This window comes from Pseudoliparis swirei, chromosome 14 (assembly GCF_029220125.1).
Source record: "Pseudoliparis swirei isolate HS2019 ecotype Mariana Trench chromosome 14, NWPU_hadal_v1, whole genome shotgun sequence".
Classification (NCBI taxonomy): Eukaryota; Metazoa; Chordata; class Actinopteri; order Perciformes; family Liparidae; genus Pseudoliparis; species Pseudoliparis swirei.
The window spans coordinates 11,500,782-11,511,027 of NC_079401.1; the positions used below are offsets into that span (position 1 = coordinate 11,500,782).

The 10,246-nt window shown below is 47.4% G+C and overlaps 1 protein-coding gene across 2 annotated transcripts in view; it reads left to right on the forward strand.

Annotated features, from left to right (window-relative positions):
- LOC130204691 (sodium/potassium-transporting ATPase subunit beta-233-like) overlaps positions 1-8,709 on the forward strand; it is a 65,115-nt gene extending 56,406 nt beyond the window's left edge. Inside the window, exons 2-8 of one of the 2 annotated variants that reach the window (XM_056431601.1) lie at positions 3,177-3,453; positions 6,005-6,133; positions 6,674-6,829; positions 6,924-7,108; positions 7,229-7,312; positions 7,392-7,588; positions 8,453-8,709. In XM_056431601.1, coding sequence (XP_056287576.1) covers positions 3,177-3,453; positions 6,005-6,133; positions 6,674-6,829; positions 6,924-7,108; positions 7,229-7,312; positions 7,392-7,588; positions 8,453-8,522 — 1,098 coding nt within the window. In that variant the 3' untranslated portion in view covers positions 8,523-8,709. Of the gene's footprint in view, positions 1-3,176; positions 3,454-6,004; positions 6,134-6,673; positions 6,830-6,923; positions 7,109-7,228; positions 7,313-7,391; positions 8,429-8,452 lie in introns of those variants that run through there. The other variant, XM_056431602.1, reaches the window with a different exon arrangement.
- The last annotated feature ends 1,537 nt before the right edge of the window (positions 8,710-10,246 follow it).

The following is a 10,246-nucleotide window of genomic DNA, read 5'->3' on the forward strand; positions in this document are numbered from 1 at the left end:
ACAGAATCAGTCATGACCACATGAGATCACAGTCATATTTACACATGAGATCAGTCATGACCACACACAGATGACAGTCATATCTACATGATGAGATCAGTCATGACTACACATGAGATCAGTCATGTCTACACATGAGATCAGTCATGACTACACATGAGATCAGTCATGACTACACATGAGATCATGATCATTACATGAGATCAAACATGAGATCAAATACACTACACATGAGATCACAGTCATATTCACACATGATCAGTCATGACTACACATGAGATCACAGTCATATTTACATGAGATCAAATATGACTACACATGAGATCGTCATGACTACACATGAGATCAGTCATGACCATATTATGAGGATACACATGAGATCACAGTCATATTCACATGAGATCAGTCATATCTACACATGAGATCAGTCATGACTACACATGAGATCAGTCCTTATCTGTTAACACATGAGATCAATAGCCATATCTACACATGAGATCAGTCATGACTACACATGAGATCACAGTCATATTTACACATGAGATCAGTCAGCATCTACATGAGATCACAGTCATGACTACATGAGATCAGTCATGACTACACATGAGATCAGTCATACTACACATGAGATCAGTCATATCTACACATGAGATCAGTCATGACTACACAGTCATGATCATATCTACATGAGATCAGTCATGACTACACATGAGACAGTATCTACACATGAGATCAGTCATATCTACACATGAGATCAGTCATATCTACACATGAGATCAGTCATGACTGCATTACGAGATCAGTCATGACTACACATGAGATCAGTCTTATCTACACATGAGATCAGTCATATCTACACATGAGATCACAGTCATGACTACACATGAGATCAGTCATGACTACACATGAGATCAGTCATGTCTACACATGAGATCAGTCATATCTACACATGAGATCAGTCATGACTACACATGAGATCACATATTCATATGACTACACATGAGATCAGTCATGATCTACACATGAGATCAGTCATATCTACATGAGATCAGTCATATCTACATGAGATCAGTCATGACCACACATGAGATCAGTCATGACACACATGACTACACATGAGATCAGTCATATCTACACATGAGATCAGTCATATCTACACATGAGATCAGTCATATCTACACATGAGATCACAGTCATAACTACATGAGATCAGTCATGTCTACATGAGATCAGTCATATCTACACATGAGATCAGTCATGATCTACACATGAGATCAGTCATGACTACACATGAGATCAGTCATACTCACATGAGATCAGTCATATCTACATGAGATCAGTCATGACTACACATGAGATCACATGATCTACATGAGACTACACATGAGATCAGTCATATACACATGAGATCAGTCATATCTACACATGAGATCAGTCATCTACACATGAGATCAGTCATGACTACACATACATGAGATCAATCACACATGAGATCAGTCATATCACACATGAGATCAGTCATGACTACATGAGATCAGTCATATCTACATGAGATCACAGTCATATCTACACATGAGATCATCATGACTACACATGAGATCAGTCATATCTACACATGAGATCAGTCATATCTACACATGAGATCATGATCATGACTACACATGAGATCAGTCATGACTACACATGAGATCAGTCATAGATCTACACATGAGATCAGTCATGACTACATGAGATCAGTCATATCTACACATGAGATCACAGTCATGACTACACATGAGATCAGTCATGACCACATGAGATCAGTCATATCTACACATGAGATCAGTCATGACTACACATGAGATCAGTACATCATTACACATGAGATCAGTCATGACTACACATGAGATCAGTCATGACTACACATGAGATCAGTCATATCTACACATGAGATCAGTCATGACTACACATGAGATCAGTCATATCTACACATGAGATGAGATCAGTCATATCTACACATGAGATCAGTCATATCTACATGAGATCAGTCATCACACATGAGATCAGTCATGACTACATGAGATCACAGTCATATTACATGAGATCACAGTCATATCTACACATGAGATCAGTCATGACTACACATGAGATCAGTCATATCTACACATGAGATCAGTCATGACTACACATGAGATCAGTCATGACTACACATGAGATCACAGTCATATTTACACATGAGATCACAGTCATATCTACAGATCACATGAGATCATGACTACACATGAGATCAGTCATGACTACACATGAGATCAGTCATATCTACACATGAGATCAGTCACATTTACACATGAGATCAGTCATGACTACAACACATGAGATCAGTCATGACTACACATGAGATCAGTCATATCTACACATGAGATCAGTCATGACTACACGAGATCACAGTCATATTTACACATGAGATCACAGTCATATTTACACATGAGATCACAGTCATATCTACACATGAGATCAGTCATGACTACACATGAGATCAGTCATGACTACACATGAGATCACAGTCATATCTACACATGAGATCAATCATGTATGTAGTATGTATATTTGTATGTAGTATGTATATTTATATATATGTGTATATATGTAGTATATATGTATTTATATTTATGTATATAGGTATATATTAGTATATATGTAGTATGTATATATTTGTAGTATGTATATATATGTATGTAGTATGTATATATTTATATACATATATGTGTAGTATGTAAATATGTATATATATATGTATGTAGTATGTATATATAGTATATACATATATGTGTAGTATGTATACATATATACATATATATATATATATGTATGTAGTATGTATATATACATATATGTGTAGTATGTATACATATATATATATATACATATATATGTATATATATATATGTATGTAGTATGTATAGATACATATATGTGTAGTATGTATATATATATATATATATATATATGTGTGTGTATGTAGTAAGTATATATTTATATACAAATATGTTTAGTATGTATGTATGTAAATAAGTATTTGTAGGTTTCGGGTCGCGTGTACTTCCGGGCTGAGTCCTCTCCACCTGCAGACGGTGGGTGACTGCGCGTGCTCAGCACTGTGAGCTCGCGACATGTATCCCTCATGTCTGCGGCTATAGGCTCACTGTCCTTCTGTGACGTCACTGGCACGCACGGCTCCCCCGCGCCCTGATTGGCCGGCTCCGCGCCCCCGCCCCGCCCTCCGAGGTAACTTGTGGAGAGTTTCGGGCGGAGTCGCGGGGCCGTTATATGAAGCCGCGGAGCGGGGAGCTGTTCTTCTTCCTCTCGGACTGCGGATACTCACCATGCCCTCCAACAAGGACGACGGCGGCTGGAAGAAGGTCCTGTGGGACTCGGACAAAGGGGAGTTCCTCGGGCGGACCGGCGGCAGTTGGTGTGAGTATGAGCTCGCGCACTGCCCGGGTGAGGGGAGCGCGTGCCCACGGGTAGGCACGCGCGCGGGCAGCCGCGTGCTCCCGCCACCTGTTTGACTGACGGCAGCACGGTGCTGTACCCCGGGGGTTCACGTGGGGTCCCCCCGGCCACGTGAACCCCTCCGCGGGGCTGGGGACCGAGCTCGCGCGGGCAGAGGCGGTCCGCCTCGCGCCTCCTCTGCCCGCGGCGGCTGTGTGCTGCTGGGGTTAAAAATGCATCACGGGCCAAGGTGAGTCAAGGTGGCCGCGGATCGATCCGGTGCCTGTGACCAGGTGTCTGTGACCAGGTGTCTGTGATCAGGTGTCTGTAATCTGAGGAGCGATACACTGATTAACCCGCGCGACCTTGTCTCCTCCCTGGAGCGCCACTGCGCATGTCCTTGGTCTCCTCAATGTCACCGCTCCTCAGTCTAGACCCCACACCTGGTGCAGGATGCTCAGCAGGAGGGGGGAGGCATCCCATAATACTGTGATGCGTTGAGGCTGAGCTGTGAGCTCCGGACTGAGAGGCTGCAGGAGGACACCTGCTCATCACCTTGTGTGAGTCATAGGCCCTTATCATGTGTCCTAGGGCCTTGTCATAGGTCCTTCTCATGTCCCCTTTAGGATGCATCATAGGCCATTGTTGTGACCTTGTGATGTATCGTGTCTCCTCTATTGATGCATCATGTGTCCTTGTGATGTGTCCTTATGATGCATCATGTGTCCTTGTGATGTGTCCTCATGATGCATCATGTGTCCTTGTGATGTGTCCTTATGATGCATCATGTGTCCTTGTGATATGTCCTTGTCATATGCCCTTATCATGTGCCCTTGGGCCTTGTCATAGGTCCTTCTCATATCCCTTTTAGGATGCATCATAGGCCATTGTCGTGACCTTGCGATGTATTGTGTCTCCTCTTGTGATGCATCATGTGTCCTTGTGATGTGTCCTTATGATGCATCATGTGTCCTTGGGCCTTGTCATAGGTCCTTCTCATGTCCGCTTTAGGATGCATCGTAGGCCATTGTTGTGACCTTGTGATGTATCGTGTCTCCTCTTATGATGCATCATGTGTCCTTGTCATGTGTCCTCTTATGATGTATTATGTGTCCTCGTCATGTGTCCTTGTGATGCGTCCTTGTCTTGTGATGCGTCCTTGTCTTGTGATGCATCCTAGTCTTGAGATGCGTCCTTGTCCTCTTGAGATGCGTCCTTGTCCTCTTGTGATGCGTCCTAGTCTTGAGATGCGTCCTTGTCCTCTTGAGATGCGTCCTTGTCCTCTTGTGATGCGTCCTTGTCTTGTGATGCGTCCTTGTCCTCTTGAGATGCGTCCTTGTCTTGTGATGCGTCCTTGTCCTCTTGTGATGCGTCCTAGTCTTGAGATGCGTCCTTGTCCTCTTGAGATGCGTCATTGTCTTGTGATGCGTCCTTGTCCTCTTGAGATGCGTCCTAGTCTTGAGATGCGTCCTAGTCTTGAGATGCGTCCTAGTCTTGAGATGCGTCCTAGTCTTGTGATGCGTCCTTGTCCTCTTGTGATGCGTCCTAGTCTTGTGATGCATCCTAGTCTTGTGATGCGTCCTAGTCTTGAGATGCGTCCTAGACTTGAGATGTGTCCTAGTCCTCTTGTGATGTGTCCTAGTCTTGTGATGCGTCCTTGTCTTGTGATGCGTCCTAGTCCTCCCGTGGTGCTGTAGATCTGAGGTCGTAACCTTTGACCTTGTCTCCTGCAGCAAAGCATCCGGTGAGAGGGACTGCAGCGCGTCACCAAATGGTGTTATAGTTATAGATATTATTATTATAGTTCTTATTATTGTAGTGTTATGGTTCTCTTGTGGTCTGACCGCTGTGCAGCCGTCTGGCTCCGTGAGGACGCTGCTCCCTGCCACCGCGTCATGATGATGGTTGTTGTGGTTCTGGTTGTTGTTGTTGTTGTGCTGGAGGCTGAACGTGTTGCCGTGACGCTTGTGAAGCATTCTAAAGACGTAACTGTCCCGTGATGAAGGGTCGAGTTTCACGCCCTCGTCTTCAGGCCCTCTGGCCTCCCGGTCAGCCATCAGAACAGGGTTCACCAGGAGGACGTTACGCCTCTAGTGGGCCCGTCTGGTCCTGTTTGGGCTGGTTCTGTTTAGGCTGGTCCTGTTTGGGCTGGTTCTGTTTGGGCTTGTCCTGGGCTGTGGGATCTTTCCAGATATATAGCGTGCTAATAAATATGTGGACCTGTTTGGGAGCTCCAGCCAATCAGAGGGCTGGAAGAGCCTGGGGTCTCCTTTGTTGGCTGTGAACAAACAAGAGATCATTCCTACCAACCAGCAGGACCCCCTGGTCTGGAGACCGGGTCCTCATGACGGTCTAGAGGCCAGAACTCCTCTGGGCTCACTGAGGCCCTGAGGTTCCTGTTTGGTGGAGTCATGCCGCGTCCTGACCTCTGGGTCCTGACCTCTGGGCTGTGGCTCGGTGCAGACTCCAGGGTCCTGAAGTCCTCTCTGGTGTGCCGTCTCGTTCTGATCTGACGTTCTCTTGTTCCCTCCAGTCAAGATCATCGGGTTCTACATCGTGTTCTACGGCTGCCTGGCTGGGATCTTCATCGGGACCATCCAGGCCCTGCTGCTCACCGTGAGCGACTACAAGCCCACCTGGCAGGACCGGGTCTCACCCCCTGGTAAGAAAGACAGCCGACCCTCTGGGCCTCCAGACCCTCTGAGACCCTCTGGGCCCGCTGTCCTCTCCGTCGTCAGTTTGCAGTTCAGAGTGTTGCATGCTGGACTTTCATCATTAGCTCATACATGTAACATGTAACATGACGCCGCGGTGGTCCCGTGCTCAGCTCTCCCTCAGGACATGCCGCCGCCGCCTGGTTTCCATGGACGGGAGGCCAGTCGGGAGTCGACTGTGGACCTGTTTGAGTGCCCAGGGGGAGGGGGGGGGCGGGGCTACTGACTTGTGGAACAGGAGGCGTGGCCATTAGCATTGTGTCCATCTGTGTCACAAGGGTTCTACTGCCAATGCAGAGGAGTTGACCGACCTCCTGATTGAGTCTCATGACCTCATCCAGAGGACTCCAGCTTCCCGTCCCGTCGGTGCCCTGGAGGCACAGACGCTGTGTTGATCACCTCGTGGCTCCCCAGCAGGGGGCGCTGCTTCAGAGGCCAGACGACCTGTGACTCCCTGAAGGCTCCACTAACCACCTGTCGCCCTGCAGGCCTCTCTCACACCCCTCGGGCCCTGAAGTCTGAAGTGTTCTACAACCGCAACGACCCGGAGACCTACCTGCCCTACACCAAGGCCCTGAGGAACATCCTGGCCAAGTATAATGACGAAATGCAGAGGGACCAGATGAAGTTTGAGGACTGTGGAGGTAGGTTTCCTTCTGAATCGGCATCCATGAGCCACCCCAAGAATCCAATCCTGGTGATTCAAGTCTTCACCCAAGGTAACCCTCCCCCCCCCAGAGGAGCCTGGAGAGTACAAGAACAGGGGCGACCTGGAGAGTGACATCGGCATCAGGAAGGCGTGTCGGTTCTCCAGGACCCTGATGGGACCCTGCTCCGGCACCGTGGACCCCGACTTCGGCTTCAAAGATGGAACCCCGTGCCTCATCGTCAAGCTCAACAGGATCGTCAGCTTTGTGCCAAAGGTAAGGCCGAGTCTATTTGTAACGCTACCCCACCAGTCACAAGAACCTCATGTTGAACACCCTAGTCTCCCTTCAGGAACCTCCCACAATGCCTTGTGTTGACCCTTCTCTGTTGTCCAGCCTCCCAGCTCCAATGAGAGCATCCCTGAAGAGGCTCAGCCCAAGGTGCAGCCCAACGTAATCCCCATCTACTGCACCAACAAGGTTTGTTTCCCTCTGGAGAGCTCGGGACACGTGCCACTTCCTGTGTGTCACTTCCTGTCTTGTGTCTCCGCCCCTTCAGAGAGAGGAAGATGCCGGTCTGACCGGGGATGTGAAGTACTACGGCATCGGCGAAGGCTTCCCCCTGCAGTACTACCCGTACTACGGCAAGCTGCTGCACCCCCACTACCTGCAGCCGCTGGTGGCGCTGCAGTTCAGCAACCTGACCATGAACACCGACCTGCGCATCGAGTGCAAGGTGTTCGGAGACAACATCCTGTACGGCGAGAAGGACCGCTACCAGGGCCGCTTCGAAGTCAAGTTCTCCATCACCAGTTTATGACCGGCGCCGGGACCGTAGCCCCGCCCCCAACGATGCACTCGTCTCACGTAGGAGACGAGTGAGGGGGCGGAGCTTCAGTCGATCACAATAGTCTTGAATGAGTAACTGGCAGGGGACCGATGCGTCGCCTGCTCGTCACTAGCTTCCACACGTCTGTCCAGCCGTAGAATGTAACCTAGAGGCCGCCATCGTAATAATCCCCACATGTATCCAGCTGCAGTGGCTGGCGTAGCTCCTGTCGCCTCCACCTGGTCCCTCTGCTTCCTGTGGTCTCACGAGACGTGTCCTCCTCGTTTAATTGTCAACGCACGCCCACCTGGTAATGAGCGGGTGGGATGGCGTTCCTCTTTTATTCCTCTTTTACACCCCGGAGCTCTTTTTACTCTTTTCAATGATTTGTGTGCCTTTGATCTTTACCTGTAGAGTCCAGCCGGGTTCATCTCAGTGGTGCAACGCTCTGAATGTTTCAGCCATTAAAACGTGGAAGAGTTTTATATTTATGCAGTTGTACATTTTGTTTGCAGAATATTTTCATGAATGCAAAACCAAAGTCTCTCAGTCTTTCGGGTCTTAAGTGTCGCGGCCTCGTGGCTTCATGAAGTAGTTCAGGAGCCTTTAATTCACCTCCAGGAGCTCAGTGGCTTTACCTGATGAAGTTGTTAATATTCCTTTAGGATTTCATGTTGATGTGAAACTTGAACTTTGACCTCGTCAACATTTCATCAGCTTTGTCATTTAATCAAAGATAGAAACCAATAAAGTCGTAATGGACCTTTCTCTCTCGTGTTTCTTTGTTCTAGGTGTACATCACGTCAGCGCTCTGACAATGAAACTGAACTGATTCCCAGAATGCAATGCGCTGCCTTCTAAAACACACCACCTGTGAGGAGACGCTGCTCGAGCCCTCCGTGACCTCAGGGCCCTGTTGGCGGGGAGGAGGTTGTGGGTTCGTAACACCCCAGAAGTCTCAACATCTGGCCGTGTGTCGGGCTTGGTGAAAAGAGAAATGTCAAATTTTGGTTTAAATAAATTGCTCTCGCCCCCCCTCTAAGTTTAACTGCCTACTTAGATTTTCCGCCTTTATGAATTTTGTGAAACAATTGTCCGGTTCTCCTGCAGGCGGTCAGGTTCATCCCAAACGTTGTGTCCATGAAGAGATGTCTCCTCATCGAGAGCTCCATGTGTTCAGAGCACATGGACCAATGACCCTCTTGGGGGCGTGTCCTGTTCTCAATGCTCATGAACTGCAGTGTGTGTGCACATGGCGTCCTGGAACACACACACACATCCTGGAACACACACACCCTGGAGTGATTTGACCAGTAGGGGGCGCTACAACAGTTGTCCATATTTGGCGTGCTTTGAGTTTGTCATCTTCCCGTTCTCCTTGTGGGATCTCTCCACTAAACCAGTCCGATGGACTTCCCTCTGGTTCCAGGACCGTCTGGAGGCCTTAAAGACCCAGAGCCATCAGAACGCTGACTTCTCACTGCAGAACCGGGGAGTGATGTCCACCCAATAGGTCAGCGCCACCTACTGGCGAAAACAAAATAGACTTACGTTACAAATGGCAAAACATCCGACGGGTGGGCGCCAGCGCCCCCGACTGGCGCAGCTTTAATTATTATTATTACATAAGTTTCTCCCGCTAGTTAGCCCAGACATACATATACAGGTACATGTGTGTATACATTTATTTATATACATATATATGTTAATACCATCAGGTCTGTTTAGTGCCCTTCCTTTCTGTGTGGATCAACTCATGAGCAACAATAAATATAATAAACAGCATGAAGCGCCATCCTCCTCCGAGGGAGCAGAGGAGCCTCCTTGTTCAGCACGAGGCCGCGAGCACGGCAACAGGTGATTAGAGAACCCTAACCATGTGACCATATCTCATTCACCACTGGCGACCATCCGAATTGTTCATCTGGTCTCATGACATCTATTGTTCATCGAGTCACATGACATCTATTGTTCATCTGGTCACATGACATCTAGTGTTCATCTGGTCACATGACATCTATTGTTCACCTGGTCACATGACATCTATTGTTCATCTGGTCACATGACATCTATTGTTCATCTGGTCACATGACATCTATTGTTCATCGAGTCACATGACATCTATTGTTCATCTGGTCACATGACATCTATTGTTCATCTGGTCACATGACATCTATTGTTCATCTGGTCACATGACATCTATTGTTCATCTGGTCACATGACATCTATTGTTCATCTGGTCACATGACATCTATTGTTCATCTGGTCACATGACATCTATTGTTCATCGAGTCACATGACATCTATTGTTCATCTGGTCACATGACATCTATTGTTCACCTGGTCACATGACATCTATTGTTCACCTGGTCACATGACATCTATTGTTCATCTAGTCTCATGACATCTATTGTTCACCTGGTCACATGACATCTATTGTTCATCTGGTCTCATGACATCTATTGTTCATCTAGTCACATGACATCTATTGTTCATCTGGTCACATGACATCTATTGTTCACCTGGTCTCATGACATATATTGTTCACCTGGTCACATGACATCTATTGTTCATCTGGTCACATG